The 18454-nt window shown below is 49.0% G+C and overlaps 1 protein-coding gene across 5 annotated transcripts; it reads right to left on the bottom strand.

Moving 5' to 3' along the window:
- Nucleotides 1–405: 405 nt before the first annotated feature.
- Nucleotides 406–16998, bottom strand: LOC309337146 (uncharacterized protein). 5 transcript variants are annotated; one of them, XM_081853860.1, is made up of 5 exons: nucleotides 16731–16998; nucleotides 5357–5483; nucleotides 4900–4977; nucleotides 4387–4470; nucleotides 406–2447 (listed from the first exon to the last, which is right to left on the bottom strand). In XM_081853860.1, the coding sequence occupies exons 2-5, from the start codon at nucleotides 5427–5429 to the stop codon at nucleotides 1774–1776; spliced, it is 909 nt and encodes a 302-aa protein (XP_081709986.1). In that variant the 5' UTR covers nucleotides 5430–5483; nucleotides 16731–16998; the 3' UTR covers nucleotides 406–1773. The 5 variants fall into 5 exon arrangements, with proteins under 5 accessions (XP_081709986.1, XP_081709985.1, XP_081709987.1 ...); XM_081853859.1 differs by lacking the exon at nucleotides 16731–16998 and adding an exon at nucleotides 13272–13410; XM_081853861.1 differs by lacking the exon at nucleotides 16731–16998 and adding an exon at nucleotides 13272–13410 and having other exon boundaries at nucleotides 406–2444.
- Between the last annotated feature and the right edge of the window lie 1456 nt (nucleotides 16999–18454).

Genomic DNA, 18454 nt, shown 5'->3' with positions numbered 1-18454 from the left:
TGTCTTCCTTTAATGTCTCGAAGTGCAATTGAAACAAGTCCTCATGGGAGAGTGTGGCAAAAACCTTCATCCGAATAGCCATTTTGTAAGTCCCACTGCTTCTTTGCCACAAAATTTGTCTCGAATGCTGCAGAGCGTTTGCAGCAGGGGATAGTGACTAGAGAGAAATTTCAGGAGCGGCTTAATGGAGTGAGGTGGGGGAAGCAATCTGCAAGGTTCTCAATCATGCAGGAAACTGCTACAGATACACAACAACCTTTTGTGTGGTGGCCTTTCCGTTACCTATTAGACAGGTACTGTTTCTGTTGCCTTCCCGACCTCTACCAAACACTTTCCATCGTAAACAAACCTTTTAAATTGGAGATTTTTATTCCCAGCCTGCCCCTGTATTGCAACTGTTAAAACTCTTTTTAATATATATTTATTTATTTTATTTACATCTCGCCTTTCTCCCAGTGCAGGACCCAAGGCGTCTCACAGCGGAAATTGAAACAGATACAACAAAAAGCACACTATATGGATATTTAAAAGCAATTCAGTAAGTGACCCGATTAAAAACAGCGATGAAAACCATTTAAAAGCATTGCTTTCCCCCAAAGCTCTGTTTCTTCTTAAAACATGGAATTGGTTTTAATTGTTTTATTTTTAACGTTTGTTTGTTTTTTTACACTTTTCATGTTTGATAGTTGAAAACTTTTATTTTATTTTGGTCTGTTTTATTGTTGTAATTCTTGTTTTGTTGTTATTTTCTGTAACCCTGCCTGGGAGCTTATGGTAAAAGGTGGGTAAGAAATCCAACGAATAAACAAATGAAACAAAGCCCCTCCCCCAACCTTGCAGAAGAAACCCCGTTATGTCCAAGAGGAGCTTTTGCCACGCTCCAGGCATTTACATCCTTTGTCCTTTGCAGACTCTTTGATGTGAAGCTCTTTTCGTATTCTAGGCAATTTCAATCCCGACGTGAAATCCAGTTGTGGATTCTTTCATGGGAAGGAAGGTTGCAACTCCAAGACTTTTCCCACACTCCGTGCACCTAAAATGGCTTCTCCCCCGTGTGCCTTCTTTGGTGTACTGTAAAGGCAGTCACTTACAGTACAACTCCCTCTGAAGCTTTTCCCCACACTAAATACATTTAAAATGGTTCCACCCCTTTGTGAGTTCTTTGATGTACATTAAGGGCGGTGTGGTGCAGCTGAAGCTATTCTTGGGGTTGGTTCAGAGGATGCAGCCAACTTCAAGGTGTTGGTACTAATATATAAGACCCTATACAATTTGGGACCAGGTTACTCAAGAGACCGCCTTATCCCTTACACACCCAGCAGATATTGCTGTGGTCTGCAGGAGCGTCTCCTGTTGAGTCCCAAAAATCTCAGAAGCCTGCTCTGCGATAACTCAGAGATGGGCTTTTAGTGTGGCTGCCATCCGTCCTGTGGAATAGCATTCTCGTTGAGATATGACAGGCACCCACGGGCTGCACTTTCTGGAAACAGCTGAAGACATTTTTGCTCCAATAGAGTTTTGCCAGCTGGATAAATGGAGTCCTTGCCATGACTGTCCAGTTGGTAAAGGTTTTAGTCTTGTTTTAAATGTATTTGGGTTGTTGTTTTTTTGGTGGTTTTAACTGTTTGCCATTATCTTATGTGTAAATTGCCTTGAGACGGTGGTTTAGAAAGCGATTAATAAATCAACAGTGGCAGTAGTAATAATAATACTAAGAAGAAGAATAAGAAGAAGAATAAGCGTAATTAAATGCTTTCTCCCCTGTGTGGATTCTTAGATGGCCAGTAAGGCCACCACTCTGGCTGAAGCTTTTTCGCTCTCCATGCATTTAAATGGTTTCTCTCCCGTGTGGGTTCTTTGATGTACTGTAAGGCTGCTGCGCACGCTGAAGCTCTTCCCACACTCCATGCACTTGAACGGCTTCTCCCCCGTGTGGGTTCTTCGGTGTTTGGTAAGGTGATGACTCCGCCTGAAGTTCTTCCCACACTCCAGGCATTTGAACGGTTTCTCCCCTGTGTGAGTTCTTTGATGAGAGGCAAGGTTACCGCACTGGCTAAAGCACATCCCGCACTCCATGCACTTGAACGGCTTCTCCCCTGTGTGAGTTCTCCGATGAGCAGTAAGGTTGCCGCTTTGACTGAAGGTCTTCCCGCATTCCATGCATTTAAAGGGCTTCTTGCCGGTGTGTGTCCTTTCGTGCAAAGCAAGGCTGCTGCTCACTCTAAACCCCTTTCCACACTGCATGCATTTAAAGGATTTCTCCCCACTGTGCGTTCTTTGATGCAAACCCTGAGAAGTAGAGGGTTTCTTCATCCCGTGCTTTTGCAGGTTTCTTTCCGGCGTTTTTGGCCCCTCACTTTCCCCACACATCTCTTTTTCTGCTTCGCACTTGATAGTTGCTGCCATCTGTTGTTCCCTGTAAATTTCATTGGCCTGCCCGGCGTCTGCTGGGGGTGGGAAGGGGAAGGGAAACACATTTGAAAAGCAAAGGATCTCATCATTGATCAAGTCCAATTAAATGTTGCTTAAGATTTTTTGGCATCTCTACAATTTTCCCTCTTTCTCTTCTTTTCCCCTGCTGAAATCAAGGCTGCTTTCCTTCTATGCAACAGTCTCTCAGACAGCCACCTCAATTCCTTTCTGATCCATAGATCACTTGATGTCACTAATCTGCCTGCCCTCGACCCCTTCCACACTGCAGGAGTGGTATACCAATACCACCAAATTTCAAACCCTCATAACTCAAAAATGGGATGAGATGAAAAAAATTAAAATTTCAGATTTAAACTTAGTTTTTATCATTCAACAAGTGTACAAAATATTAAGAAACCTGGATGACATGGGGTAAAAAAACTGGATCACTTGATATTCATATAAAACTTCAGAGCGGTTTACAATTGTACATAGGTAAAGGTAAAGGGACCCCTGACCATTAGGTCCAGTTGTGGACGACCCTGGGGTTGCAGCGCTCATCTCGCCTTACTGGCCGAGGGAGCCGGTGTACAGCTTCCGTCCGGGTCATGTGGCCAGCATGACTAAGCCGCTTCTGGCGAACCAGAGCAGCGCACGGAAACGCCGTTTACCTTCCCGCCCAAGCGGTACCTATTTATCTACTTGCACTTTGACGTGCTTTCGAACTGCTAGGTTGGCAGGAGCTGGGACCGAGCAATGGGAGCTCACCCCATCGTGGGGATTCAAACCACTGGCCTTCTGATCGGCAAGCCCTAGGCTCTGTAGTTTAACCCACAGTGCTACCCATGTCCCTACAATTGTACATAAAATTGTACATAAAACCGGGCAATTAAAAAGAAATAAAGAAGTTAAAAACAGACATCAATTGCCATTTTGCGAAGATGTATTCTTAATCACTTGCCGAGGCCCGGTGGAATAGAAAAGTTTTCAGCAGGCATTTAAAAGAAGGCACCTGCTGAATCTCTATTGGCAGAGTATTCCACAATGAAGGCTCGGATTCTTTTTGTTGTCATGTGACCCTCACCAATTTGAGGAACGACTAATGACACTTCTGTTGATGATCTCAGCGATCAAGGTGAGATAACAAGGGTTCAAGTGGTCCCTGAGGTAACCGGGACTTAAGTTGTTTTGGGCTTTGTAAAATAATACAAGGGCCTTGAACCTGGTTCAGCGGCAGATGGGCAGCCACTGCAGATGTTTTAACCATGGTGCTGCACCGGTTGGAGCTTCTAAACCAGTATCAAAGCAAGCCCCATATAGGGCCCATTGCAGTAATCCAGCCTTGAGGCTATCTAAGCACAGACCACAATGGTCAGGCTACCCCTGTCCAAGAATGGCTGCAGTCAGCAAACCGGATGGATCTGGTAAAAAGCACTTCTAGCCACAAAGGGCACTAGGGCCTCTAGTGACAGAAATGCAATAAGAAGAGGGTTTGAGGGGAAATATGAAGTGAAGCAAGGCTGTGGAAGAGGCCATAGCGGGCACAGCTCATTGCTCCGTGGTTCCTATAAATTTCAGCTGCGGTCAAAACAGCTGGCCGGATACAAATAAAGGAACGCAGGAAGCTGATTTGCATGGTCCAGGGAACTCAGTACAGCGGTACCTCTAGTTGCGAACTTAATCCGTTTTGGGGTGCCATTCTAAACCAGGCATAGGCAAACTCGGCCCTCCAGATGTTGTGGGACTACAACTCCCATGATCCCTAGCTAACAGGACCAGTGGTCAGGGATGATGGGAATTGTAGTCCCAAAACATCTGGAGGGCCGAGTTTGCCTATGCCTGCTCTAAACTATATGGGGAATTCCTCACCGGTTAACTACTAACAGCTGGCTTTGCATTTCACTGGCAAGCTTAGCCACTGATATGGCATCACGGTTTTGTTCCCAAGATATCTCCTGTTTTCAAAATCCGTACCTGCAGACCTCTCCCCTTCATTAGAGCCCCGTCCAAGTGGATCTCGTCCTTGCAGCCAGGAGATGAAGTGCGGCTTGGAAATTTCTTTAAAATAAACAGACAGGCTTGTTGTTCCACCCGACACTTCTCACAGGTGCTCCCTATACATCCGTGGGACTGTGGAAGCCAATCTAGCTAGTTTAATTTTGGGAAATATCTCAGCCGATGGAGGGGAAACTTCAGCCTGGAGACTATCCCTTCTCTGTTATCCAAAGAGCCCTGCTGGATTAGACCAAAGGCCTATAGCCCAGCTTCCTCATCATCCCTCTGTAACTTTTGCTCCCTTGGTTCCAAAGACAGCGTATAGCCATCATAGCACCCTGGGAGAAAGGATGGGATTGAAATTTAATCAATGAACGGTAGCCGCCATTGAGAACTTTGTTCTTAAACCCCTTTTAAAGCCATCCACTTGGAGAACACGCAGCCTGATGGGACAATCTCTCCTGGGTGATTATTACACAGCTAAGTATCTACCTGCTGATGTCTCCCTGTTTTTGGGTTCCTGGATAAATGGATATTCTCCTCCTCCCCAACAGGAAGTGAAGTTTGGTTCTACCAAGGAAACAGACAAGACTAGTTAGTTTGGTTCGCACTCAGCCATTCCAGATCGAGCCTTCTGAAGGTTACGAAGGGTTATAATTCTTCACCACCTGCATTGAAGAGGCCTGTATGGTCCCAGCAGCACCGGTCAGGCACGGACTGTCTCAAGACAGACGGATGCCAACAAAATCACACTAGGATTAAATCACAGAGTATTGTTATGTTATCTAGGACCCATCAGGCATGAATCAATAGCACCACCAGTTTAGAGGGGCCACTCAGATTCTGCAAGCTGAGATGATAACCGAAAAGAGAGCACGGGGACGAATGGAACAATAGTAAATTCGTACCTTCACCATCAATGGGTCAAGAGGGAAAACGGTGCCCTTACCTAGAGAGGCCACCGTCTCATAATTCCTCTCCATGACTTCCCGCTGCAGAGCTCTTTGGCTGGGATCCATCATAGCCCATTCCCCCACCGTGAAGCACACAGCCACCTCCCTGAAGGTCGCCAGACCCTGGAGGAAGAGGAGGAGAAACATGCGTAGGAAAAAGAAGGCACATTTTATCATGTGTGGTGGAAGTGTAAAGTACAGTGATACCTCTGGTTGCGAACGGGATCCGTTCCGGAGGCCCATTCGCAACATGAAAAGAGTGCAACCCGCAGCGGCGCATCTGCGCACACGCGGATTGCGATTCGCCACTTCTGCGCATGACATCATTTTGCGCTTCTGCGCATGCGGGAGCGGCAAAACCCAGAAGTAACCCTTTCCGGTACTTCCAGGTCGCCGCAGGATGTAACCTGAAAGAACGTAACATGAAGCGGACGTAACATGAGTTATGACTGTAATAAAAGAATTTTGGAAAATTATATATGAGTTGAAAAAATAACCTTTTCTAAAAAAAACCCAAAGCCTTCCTTTTAGGTGCCTAAATCCCAAGGGAGCAGAAAAGACTATTTATGTATGTGACCACAGCTGGGCGGATGTTATTGGCCCAGAGATGGAAGGAAGATAAATTCCCTACCAGAGAAGAATGGCAGATCAAATTGATGGTTTATGCCAAAATGGCAAAAATGACCGGAAGAATCAGAAATCAGGAAGACCAAAATGTTCATAAGGAATGGGGAAAATTTATAATCTTATCTTAAAAACCATTGTAAACAGTTAAAACCGTTACCAGGTTTGAAAAAACACTCGTTGTTTATTGGTGAATTTTGGACACAATGGAGGAGTAAAAGATTTGGATTAAAGGACCCACAAAGGGGAGGAGGGAAGCCCAGGAGATTCTTTGGAATCTTGTTTCTATGTTGGATGTGTGACTTTAAAATTTTAATCTGGAAAACCAAATAAATAAATAAATCGACAAACAGCCTTCTCACAGCGCACATTTAAAAGTATGGAAGTTACTCTCCCAGGAGGAAGATGGGTACCAACTTGGACATCTTTAAAAGAGGATTAGATCAATTCATGGAGGTTAAAGTAGATACTGGTCACGATGGCTATGGTCTGCCCCCATCATGGGAGGCAGAAATGTTCTGAATAGCATTTGCTAGGAGCCCCAGGAAGCAAAAGAGTGCTCTTAGGAAGGCATTCTGCTTGCATGTTTCCCACAGGCATCTGATTGGCCACTGTGAGAAGAGGATGCCAGACTAGAGGGGCAACTGGCCAGATCCCACCAGGGATCCTGGAAACTTACAGGTTAGATAATTCAAAACTCTGAAGGTGGGACTCAAAAGAGATGACGCCTTCTTGTGCTTAAGTCATGTATTTTATAGGTTCAAAACTCTTTTAGATCCAGCCTCTATACTGCCAAGCTTTTACGCTTTGTGATTGATTGATTGATTGATTATTATTATTATTACAGTGGTACCTCTGGTTGTGAAAGGGATCCGTTCCGGAGGCCCGTTCGCAACATGAGCAGAACGCAACCCGCGTCTGCGCGTGTTGCAATTTGCCGCTTCTGCGCATGACATCATTTATATGTTTTAAACGGTTTTTATTTTTTATTTTTTGCTTAGTTGTACCACCATAAGCGGTGGTTTTTATCTATGTATTTTTATTTTGTTTTGGTTTATTTTGGGTCAGGGTTTTTTTGTTTTGGTTTATTTTGGGTCAGGGTTGGGTGGTTGTGGAGTGGGGTGGGGATTGGTTTTGTTTTCATGTAATTGTTTTTTATTTGTTTGTTTTATATTCTGTAAATGGAGGCGAATATTAGGCTTGGGATTCCTACTGTGGAGGGGCGAGGGAGGTATGGCGGTGGGGGCAGATGTCATAGGCGAAGGGGATCGAGATACGGATATGCTCGTACCCCTTCCAATCTGCGCCCCATCCCGAGAGACGAGGGTAGGGTGAGCAAGGATTACTCACCTCCGTCACTGGTGTTGTGCAATGCCAGGTCTATAGGCAACAAAACCGCCACCCTGCGAGATTTCTTCACCTCGCAGGGGGTTGACCTGGCATGTGTGACTGAGACCTGGGTGCGTGAAGGGGATACTGTTCCCTTACGAGAGATGGCGCCCCCGGGTTTCTCCGTCCTTCACCAGTCGCGGACTGTGGGCCGGGGGGGAGGGGTGGCATTATTAATCCGGGAAGATTGTTCTTTCAGGGCTCTACCATCGCCATCGATCCCCGGCATTGAATGTGTTGGCCTAGTGTGGGGCTCCGAGGAGAGCTTGGCTGTCTGGCTGGTGTACCGGCCACCTAGCGCACCAGCAGCCACCCTGTCAGGCCTGCTGGAGGCGGTGGCTGGCTGGGCCTTGGAGTTCCCTAACCTATTGGTATTGGGGGACTTCAACATCCATGCTGATGCCACTCCCTCCTCACAGGCTCTGGACCTGGTGTCTTCCATGGCGACACTAGGGCTCTCCCAGTTTGTTTCGGGCCCCACACATCAAGCAGGCCACACGCTGGATTTGATCTTTGGCATCGGTATAGATGTGATCATGTTTCCTTCAATGAAGGTGCCATGGTCTGATCACTATGCTCTGAAAGCCAGGATTGACGTTCCACCCCCACCCTGCTTGGGTGGCGAGCCAATTTGGGCTCGCCCGCAGAGGCTGATGGACCCTGATAGATTCCGTCAAGCCTTGCGGGACCTTTCTCCCCCTGGCGACTCATTGACTGAGCTTGTTGAGGCCTGGAATACCCAGCTCCTGGCAGCCATCGATGAGATCGCACCTAAGCGCCCTCTGCGACCCCGCAGAAACCGGGCTCCCTGGTTTACCGAGGAGCTCCGGAAAATGAAGCGGGACCTCAGACGGCTAGAGCGAGTATGGCGGGGTGCCCGTGACGGAGCTTCAAGAACATCTTATAGGGTTTTTATGAAAACCTATGAGATGGCAGTGAAGGCCGCTAAGAAGTCCTACTTCTCGGCCTCCATTGCATCCGCTAGCTCTCGCCCGGCGCAATTATTTAGTATAATTCGGTCTTTAACGTCCCTTGAAGGACAGCCAAATTTAAATAACAATTCGACACACAGCTGTGAGGCATTCGCGAGCTTTTTTGCGGAGAAGGTCTTGTTGCTCCGCCATGACCTCCCTGCCAATTTGGATACAATAAAGGAACTGGAGGCCCCTCGACTGTCCTCGGGTTCAGTATTAGACCACTTTGACTGGATATCCCCAGCTGATGTGGACAGACTCCTCCGAGCTGGAAAGCCCACCACCTGTCCTCTCGACCCGTGCCCGTCCTGGCTGATTAGAGCGTGTCCAGACGAGGTGCGGGGCCCCCTGGGGGATATCATCAATCTGTCTCTTGGCGCTGGGACATTCCCAGGGGAACTGAAGGAGGCAGTGGTGCGCCCGCTCTTAAAGAAAACATCATTAGATCCTTTAGATCTATCCAATTACCGCCCGGTTTCGAATCTTCCATTCCTGGGTAAGGTGATTGAGAGAGCGGTTGCTGAACAGCTTGGTAGGTTTCTGGATGAAACATCAGCTCTGGATCCATTCCAGTCCGGCTTCCGCGCTGGTCATGGGACCGAGACGGCTCTGGTCGCCCTAACAGATGATCTCCGCAGGCAGCTGGATCGAGGCGGGTCGGGGCTGCTGATTCTTCTAGACCTGTCAGCAGCCTTCGACATGGTCGATCACGAACTCCTAGACCACCGCCTTGCCGACGTGGGGATCCAGGGCACAGTCCTTCAATGGCTGCGCTCGTTTCTCTCTGGTCGGGGACAGAGGGTGGCGCTTGGGGGGGAATTGTCATCCCGCCACTCCTTGGTGTGTGGTGTGCCCCAGGGTGCAATACTCTCCCCGATGCTTTTTAACATCTTTATGCGCCCCCTCGCCCAGCTTGTCCGGAGTTTTGGGCTGGGCTGCCATCAGTATGCTGATGACACCCAACTCTATCTGTTGATGGACGGCCACCCGGACTCGGCCCCAGACACACTGATCAGATGCTTGGAGGCTGTGGCTGGATGGTTTCGTGGGAGCCGGTTGAAGTTAAATCCTTCGAAGACAGAGGTCCTCTGGCTGGGACGGGACGACTTGGGACTGAGGGGGCAACTCCCATCTCTTGCGGGGGTGCAATTAGTGCCAGCACCATCCGTTAAGAGTTTGGGTGTAATCTTCGATACCTCCCTCTCTATGGAGGCGCAGATTGCAGCTATAACAAAGGCGGCATTTTTTCATCTCCGCCAAGCTAAGCAGTTGGCTCCTTACCTCTCTCGCCCTGACCTAGCCACTGTGATCCACGCGACGGTCACCTCCAGACTGGATTATTGTAACTCGCTCTACGTGGGGCTGCCCTTGAGACTGACCCAGAAACTCCAACGGGTGCAGAATGCCGCAGCGAGACTCCTTACGGGGTCTTCGCTTAGAGATCACATTCATCCGGTGCTATACAAGCTGCACTGGCTCCCGGTGGAGTACAGGATCAGGTTTAAGGTGCTGGTTTTAACCTTCAAAGCCCTATACGGCCTAGGGCCCTCGTACCTACGGGACCGCCTCTCCTGGTATGCCCCACAGAGGAACTTACGGTCTTCAAATAAAAACACCTTGAAGGTCCCAAGCCACAGAGAGGTTAGGCTGGCCTCAACCAGAGCCAGGGCTTTTTCGGCTGCGGCTCCAACCTGGTGGAACGCTCTGTCACAAGAGACAAGGGCCCTGCAGGACTTGACATCTTTCCGCAGGGCCTGCAAGACAGAGCTGTTCCACCTGGCCTTTTGTTAGGGCGCAGCCTGACTCCCTCCTTTGGCAATCTTTTCAAGACTTTAGCTTATGGTTGCCATTAATTTTGTTTTTAACTCATTTTTATAATGTTTTATAATGTTGTATTGTTTTAGTGTTGTTAGCCGCCCTGAGCCCGGCTTCGGCTGGGGAGGGCGGGATATAAATAAAATTTATTATTATTATTATTATTATTTTGCGCGTCTGCGCATGCGCGAGTGGCAAAACCCAGAAGTAACCCTTTCCGGTACTTCTGGGTCGCCACAGGATGCAACCTGAAAATGCGCAACCTGAAGCAAACGTAACATGAGGTATGACTGTATTATAAATTGAATTTATATACCACCCTATACCTGGGGGTATGAAGTCATGTAAACTCTCATTTTTCATAATCTCAGCTAAGTCAATGTCTCTGAGATCCTACTCCTGGTCTGAAACTAGTTCTCTGACACCTGAATTTAATTTTCAACCTATTTTACCTTATTCATCCCAGGAGGGAGATTTGTTCCGAACCAGACTCACCACAGCTCTTCTTGACTCCCCCCCCCCCCCAATTATCATCTGTTTGAAAACCACCTTTTCTATTTTAAGTGCCAACCGTCTGTTTCCATCCTGGTTCAAGTGGATAGTGCATATTTTACGAAAACTGCTTAGAGGCTTTTACACAGCAATTCTGCTTAATAATATAAAATGGAATTGTTTTACCCAGGCCTGTGGCCTGACCCCGTCCCTCCACCAGCACCTTTTCCTTCACAGCGTCTATAAATGGGCCCAGATCACCGACAGATCTATTCCCAAGCAGGGACACACACATTTAAGAGGCCCTCCTGCAAACATGGCTATGCCCAAAGAAGAGACTGGCAGCACCAGCAGAGAAAGAAACTCAGCATCCCTCTGCTGGGCCAATCCTGCAGGAATAAGCCGAGGTCCACCCTGTGGCTTTGATTCCCCACCCCAAACAAATATCATACCTAGAAAAAATGCCCCTTCCTTCCACCAAATCCAGCTGAAGGGGCATTTCAGAAATCACAGAATCGCACACTTGCAAGGGAAACCAAGGGTCATCTAGCCCAGGGGTCAGCAAACGTTTTCAGCAGGGGGGCTGTCCACCAGTGGTGTAGCGTGGGGGGTGCAGGAGGGGCCGGCCGCACCGGGCGCAACATCTGGGGGTTAGGGTTAGGGGGCGCAAATCCACGGGTTAGGGGGCGCAAATTACTTGCCTTGCCCCGGGTGCTGACAACCCACGCTACGCCACTGCTGTCCACTGTCCCTCAGACCTTGTGGGGGGCCGGACTATATTGGGGGGGAGGGGAATGAACGGATTCCTATGCCCCACACATCACCCAGAGATGCATTTTAAGTAAAAGAACACATTCTACTCATGTAAAAACACCAGGCAGGCCCCACAAATAACCCAGAGATGCATTTTAAACGAAAGGACACATTCTACACGCTGATTCCCGGACCGTCCACGGGCCGGATTTAGAAGGCGATTGGGCTGCATCCGGCCCCCGGGGCCTTAGTTTGCCTAGCCCAACCTGTAGCTCTAGCCCAACCCATAGCTGTCAACTTTTCCCTTTCCTTGCGAGGAATCCTATTCGGAATAAGGGAATTACCTTTTAAAAAAGGGAAACGTTGACACCTATGGCCCAACCCGCTGCAATGCAAGTATCCCTGACAGCTATCCAACCTCTGTTTTAAAACCTCCAGTGTGGCAGAGACCACAACCTCTGGAGAGAGGTTTGATGTTGGGAGGAGGGTACGGAGAAATGCTGGAGCCATAGCTGTCCCCTTTTTTTGCTGGAAATTCCCTTATTCCAGCGCCATTTCCCGCTGCTTCCCCGGATTGTTAGATATCCTGTAGACAGGTGAGGCTGCTGATCCCTTATTTTCAAATCTGAAAGCTGACAGCTGGAGCAGTTCTTGCTGTCAGAAAGTCCTTCCCAATGTTATTTATCTACTTCCTCCAGCCAAATCCAGGCAGAGGGAAAGGGACCAGGCACTTTTTCAGCTGGGGGGGGGCACACGGAAGGACCTCCCCCCACCCTCTCCTCCTCTCTTTGGGGTGCAAACAAAACCAGCCCTCTCCCTCCCCGCAGCCTGCAAATCTGTAAATTCGAGCTCCTGCCGTCGGGACGGACGATGAAGACAAGAACGAGCCGTCTCAAGAACAGCTTCTTCTCCAGAGCGATCTCGGCCCTGAATGGGAAACCTGGACTTGGAAAGTCATCTAATCTTCCTTGCTGTATTATACTGTATTGTTTCAATTAGTGTTTTTATAGTTGTTCTGGTTTTGTGTGGAGTGCCCTACCTGGGTGGATGGAGCAGCCAAGTAAATTTCGTTGTCCCTGAGAGGGGGCAATGACAATAAAGATATTATTATTATTATTATTATTATTATTATTATTATTATTATTATTATTATTAAATCTGCCCACCTCCTGAAAGGCTCTTTCCTAGGAAAAAAACAGGAAGCTGTTTGATGGACCATGGGTCCATTTTTCCCAGGGCTGTCAACAGCTGCAGCGGCCCCGGGTTTCAGGAAGCGAGTCTTCCCCACCCCTAAGGAGCCTCCTGAAAGCAAAAGTCTCCCCCCCCCAACCTCCCCTCTTCCTTACCCTTTGAGGAATCTGGCGCCGCCGCCCCCGCCTTCCTCCCCCCCCCCCCCGCTGCCTATCCTATCCGAACCTCCCCCGCCTTTTTAGCAACCTCCTTCCTCTCCCTTAGGAGCCCATAGGCGCCTGCCTCTCTGCAGCTGGCAAAACCAGCACAGCAACACACACACACACACGCACTGTGCACAACCCCACCCACCGCAAAGCTGCTTCCTCTGCACCAAGAGCTTCCCCGCCCCCGCCCCAAATAAAATAAAAAAAAAGCCCCAGCTGCACGTCCCCTGCTTTGCAAGCTTGCAAAAGGCGCTTTTGCAAGCTTGCAAAAGGCGCTTTTGCAAGCCGGCCAGATGCGCTTTTGCAAAGGGATCGGCGCCGCGGATCCGGCCTGCCTGCCTGCCTGCCTGCGGATTCCCGGGGAGGAGGAAGCGGGCAGGGCGGATCTCTTCCTCTCCTCGACGCCCCCGCACCCGAAAGGAGATCCCCACCCGCAGCAAGACAACCTGCCCCCAAAGATTTTGCACCTCTTTGTCCTCCCGACTCTCCAGGACTGCTTCTCTTCCCGGAATATGCAAGGGAAATGGGGGTGCCCTCTTCCCCCTTCGAGGCTGCCTCTCCTCCTCCTCCTCCTCCTTTTTTTATATATAAAAAAATAATAATTTAAAAAAAAATATCCCAACTTCCTGCCTCTCTAGGAAGCTCGTTTTTACCGTTTGGAGGACTGAGTGGCAGAAGGCGCCTCCCCCACCCCTCCCTTCCCTCCCCCGCCAGTTCTTGCAAGGGAAGGGGGTTCCCCAGAGGTTTCTTCCTCCGCACCCCGTTGTTAAACGCATAAAATCACAGAATTGGAAGGGTCCAACCCTTTTTGCAATGCAAAAAGATGCAGCTTTATCATATGGGGATCGAACCTGCGACCCTGGTGTTGTCAGCACCAGGCTCTGACCAGCTGAGCGATCCAGAAGGCACCCTTATCTGTGCTGCTGCTGTTGTTTCTAAGTTTTTAAAAAAAGTAATTCAGTTTTGCAAATTGCAGTAAAGGACATCAAAAACAAGCCTTCGCAGATCTCTCGTTTGTCCTAGGCTTAGGATTGGCTTTGCCCTTGCCCTTCCGCTTTCCCCAGGAAAACCTGCTCTTTAGTGGCAAATTGGAACAACAAATATCCATCATGATTGACATCGGCTCCGATTCAGCGGTAAAGATTAGGTTTCCCCAGGGGGAAGGCAAGTCTGGAGATGAGTTATTAGTGTAACCAGGGTTTCCCAAACTTGGGTCTCCGGCTGTTTTTGGACTATGATTCCCATCATCCCTGACCACTGGTCCTGCTAGCTAGGGATGATGGGAGCTGTAGTCCAAAAAAGCAGAAGTGTAAAAATACTGAGCTAGATGGACCAAAGTTATAAGGAAGCTCCCTATGTACATTGATGTCAAATAAACAATAAATAAAGCAACTAAATACTGTAATATGGATCCTCCCAAAATCCAGCATGGGTAGTTGGGAGACCGCGAACTGCACAGATGTGATGTGGCCCCTCGCTTTCCGCATTATTTTATTCTCTGCATGACAGTGAGAAGCAGAACATGCTAATACCAATTAGCAATTAACCCGCCCCCCCAAAAAAAACTTTTCCAGCCTCCAGCTATTGACCTGGCTCCAACCAAGAGGAAATTGAGGAGACCTCTCTTTACAGAGGAGTTTTTTGTGCGAGTGAAAACAGAGAAAAGAACTAAGGGGTCTACTTTTGGGAACAATGCGGTTATTTATTTATATTTAATTTTGTGTAATTTTGCCCCTTCGCCCGCAGATTTTGGGGCAGTTCGCAGCATGAAAATACACAGCATAAACCACAAAATACAAAAACGAGAACAAACCAACAACCAATAACTCCCCATACACCATCGTATTTTAGAAACGCAACCAAAGTTCAAATCCCAAACGCTAGAGACGCGTGGAAGTGGCAACATCGTTCTGAGCTACTCTTTGGGGCCTCTGGGATCGACCCCCCCCCCCAAATTTGGCCATATCCGACCAGTCTGGCATTTCCAGCTTTTCCTGTTCTGGGGGTCCCCCGTGCAAACCCCTTTCCCTGGGGAAACAGGGGCTCTGGATCCTAAGAAGAGCCTTGTGGATCAATCCAATGGCCCATCTTGTCTAGCATCCTGTTCCCACAGCTGTCAACCAAATTCCCGAAAGGGAATCCCATGAGCAGGACAAGCTATCTCTCCTCCTGTGATTTCCAGCAACCGGAATCCGGAAGAATGAGTATCATCACGGTTGGCAGCCACTGATAGGCCTCTCCTCCAAGTATCTCTCCAATCCTCTTTTAAAGGCCACCAGGACTGGTGGCCTGTCCATTTTCACCTCCTGCGCAAGCGAGTTCCACAGTTAAACCACGCATTGCATGAAACAGTCCTTTATATTTTTATCTGTCCTCCATCTGGCTCCCAGTACATCTCTGAGCACAATTCAAAGTGTTGGTGCTGACCTTTAAAGCCCTAAACGGCCTCGGTCCAGTATACCTGAAGGAGCGTCTCCACCCCCATCGTTCAGCCCAGACACTGAGGTCCAGTACCGGGGCCTTCTGGCGGTTCCCTCCCTGCAAGAAGCCAAGTTACAGGGAACCAGGCAGAGGGCCTTCTTGGTAGTGGCACCCTCCCTGTGGAACGCCCTCCCACCAGATGTCAAAGAGAAGAACAACTACCAGACTTTTAGAAGACATCTGAAGGCAGCCCTGTTTAGGGAAGCTTTTAATGTCTGATACATTACAGTGGTGCCTCTAGTTGCGAACAGGATCCGTTCCGGAGCCCCGTTCGCAACATGAGCAGAACGCAGCCCACGTCTGCACGTGCGCGGGTCGCGATTCGCCGCTTCTGCGCATGACATCATTTTGAGCGCCCGCGCGAGCAGCGAAACCCACAAGTAACCCTTTCCGCTACTTCTGGATCGCCGCAGAACGCAACCTGAAAAGATTTAACCTGAAGCAAACGTAACAAGAGGTATGACTGTACTATATTTTAATATTTTGTTGGAAGCCGCCCAGGGTGGCTGGGGAAGCCCAGCCAAATAGGCGGGGTATAAATAATAGAGAGATTTTATTTTGGGGGGCTCCATGATCACTGCAGATGGTGACAGCAGTCACGAAAAGACGCCTGCTTCTTGGGAGAAGGGCAATGACAGGCCTAGACAGCATCTTGAGAAGTAGAGACATCACCTTGCCAACAAAGGTCCGTATGGTTAAAGCTATGGTTTTCCCAGTAGTGATGTATGGAAGTGAGAGCTGGACCATAAAGAAGGCTGATCGCCGAAGAATGGATGCTTTTGAATTCTGGTGCTGGAGGAGACTCTTGAGAGTCCCATGGACTGCAAGAAGATCAAACCTATCCATTCTGAAGGAAATCTGCCCTGAGTGCTCACTGGAAGGACAGATCCTGAAGCTGAGGCTCCAATACTCTGGCCACCCCATGAGAAGAGAAGACTCCCTGGAAAAGACCCTGATGTTGGGAAAGATGGAGGGCCCAAGGAGAAGGGGACGACAGAGGACAAGATGGTTGGATAGTGTTCTTGAAGCCCCAAACATGAGTCTGACCAAACTGTGGGAGGCAGTGGAAGACAGGAGGGCCTGGCGTGCTCTGGTCCAGGGGGTCACGAAGAGTCGGACACGACTAAACGACTAAACAACAACAAATAATAAATTATTATTATTATATTATCTCCCAACATCCAGCTTCGTTGGAGGTCTGCACATCATGGAATTGGAAGGGACCTTAAGTGTCTTCTAGTCCAACCCCTTGCAACGCAGGAATCTTTTGCCCGACACGGGGCTCCAACCCGCGACCCTGAGATTAAGAGTCTCCTGCTTGACACGCGGATCTCTCCAGTGTTACGAAGAGGAGGGCAGGGAAACCGTGCTGCGCCTTGCACCCACTTTCCCCGCGCCACGACGCGTCATTCTGCAACCTTCCACCGCGTCGCCTCTTCACTCACCTTCCCTCTGAACTGCAAAGTCCCGAGCGCTGCAAACCTTCCTTCGCAGGGGGGTCCCGCGTCTGCAAAAGCTCAGCCTGCCCTCCGCGCAGTGGCTGGGGAGAGAGAGGGGTGTCCCCCCCCCCACTTGCAGAAGGGAATAAAGAGGGTGGGAATCCGGGAGACCCCGGCCCCACAAATCCCAGGAGCTGAGGACCAAGCGGAGGAAAAGCTTGCAAAAGGAGGTGGAGAAACCTTCAGGCTTGCAGAGGGTGGTGGCTCAGCTCCTGCCACTCAGTCCTCCGGGGTGAGGGGTGGGGGGGCAAAGGAACCGAGTCCGGGTTCCTAGAGAGGCAGGAAGCTGTCATCAAAGCCAGGGAGGGTGGCATTTCCTCCATGTCCCCCGGAAGGGATAGGCAATAGGCGAGGAGGGAAGGAGGCTGGACCGGGCAGAGGTCAAAGGGGTGGGGTGGGTGTGCAAAGCATAGGGAGAAAGATTTGCTGGGGCGGGGGGGGGGGGTTTGATAGGGGAGAGTCCCCCACCTCCTGGTCCAAAATAGGATGCTGGATATGTTGTTGTTGTTGTTGTTTAGTTGGTTAGTCATGTCTGACTCTTTGTGACCCCCTGGACCAGAGCACACCAGGCACTCCTGTCTTCCACTGCTTCCCGCAGTTTGGTCAAACTCATGCTGGTAGCTGCGACAACACTGTCCCACCATCTCGTCCTCTGTCGTCCCCTTCTCCTTGTGCCCTCCATCTTTCCCAACATCAGGGTCTTTTCCAGGGAGTCTTCTCTTCTCATGAGGTGGCCAAAGTACTGGAGCCTCAGCTTCAGGATCTGTCCTTCCAGTGAGCACTCAGGGCTGATTTCCTTCAGAATGGAGAGGTTTGATCTTCTTGCAGTCCGTGGGACTATCAAGAGTCTCATCCAGCACCAGAATTCAAAAGCATCAATTCTTCGGCGATCAGCCTTCTTTATGGTCCAGCTCTCACTTCCATACATCACTACTGGGAAAACCATAGCTTTAACTATACGGACCTTTGTCGGCAAGGTGATGTCTCTGCTTTTTAAGATGCTGTCTAGGTTTGCCATCGCCTTTCTCCCAATGAGCAGGCGTCTCTTAATTTCGTGACTGCTGTCACCATCTGCAGTGATCATGGAGCCCAAGAAAGTAAAATCTCTCACTGCCTCCATTTCTTCCCCTTCTGTTTGCCAGGAGGTGATGGGACCAGTGGCCATGATCTTCGTTTTTTTGATGTTGAGCTTCAGACCATATTTTGCGCTCTCCTCTTTCACCCTCAATAAAAGGTTCTTTAATTCCTCCTCACTTTCTGCCATCAAGGTTGTGTCATCTGCATATCTGAGGTTGTTGATATTTCTTCCGACAATCATAATTCTGGCTTGGGATTCATCCAGCCCAGCCTTTCGCATGATGAATTTTGCATATAAGTTAAATAAGCAGGGAGACAATATGCAGCCTTGCCGTACTCCTTTCCCAATTTTGAACCAATCAGTTGTTCCATATCCATGCTGGATATATATTGGACTATTCCAACCTCTTTTCCTTAATGGCTCCTGCTGATGCTCAGGCTGCACTGAAAAAGCAATTTGGCTCCAGAAATTCATTTTGGTTCTGCAGATAAGATGATATTATTATTATTATTATTATTATTATTATTATTATTATTATTATTATTACAGTGGTACCTCGCAAGACGATTGCCTCGTAAGACAAAAAACTCGC

The sequence above is a fragment of the Podarcis erhardii genome (assembly GCF_964252035.2).
Source record: "Podarcis erhardii genome assembly, chromosome: 2".
NCBI classification, from domain to species: domain Eukaryota; kingdom Metazoa; phylum Chordata; class Lepidosauria; order Squamata; family Lacertidae; genus Podarcis; species Podarcis erhardii.
This window is presented reverse-complemented; position numbering and strand designations above follow the sequence as displayed.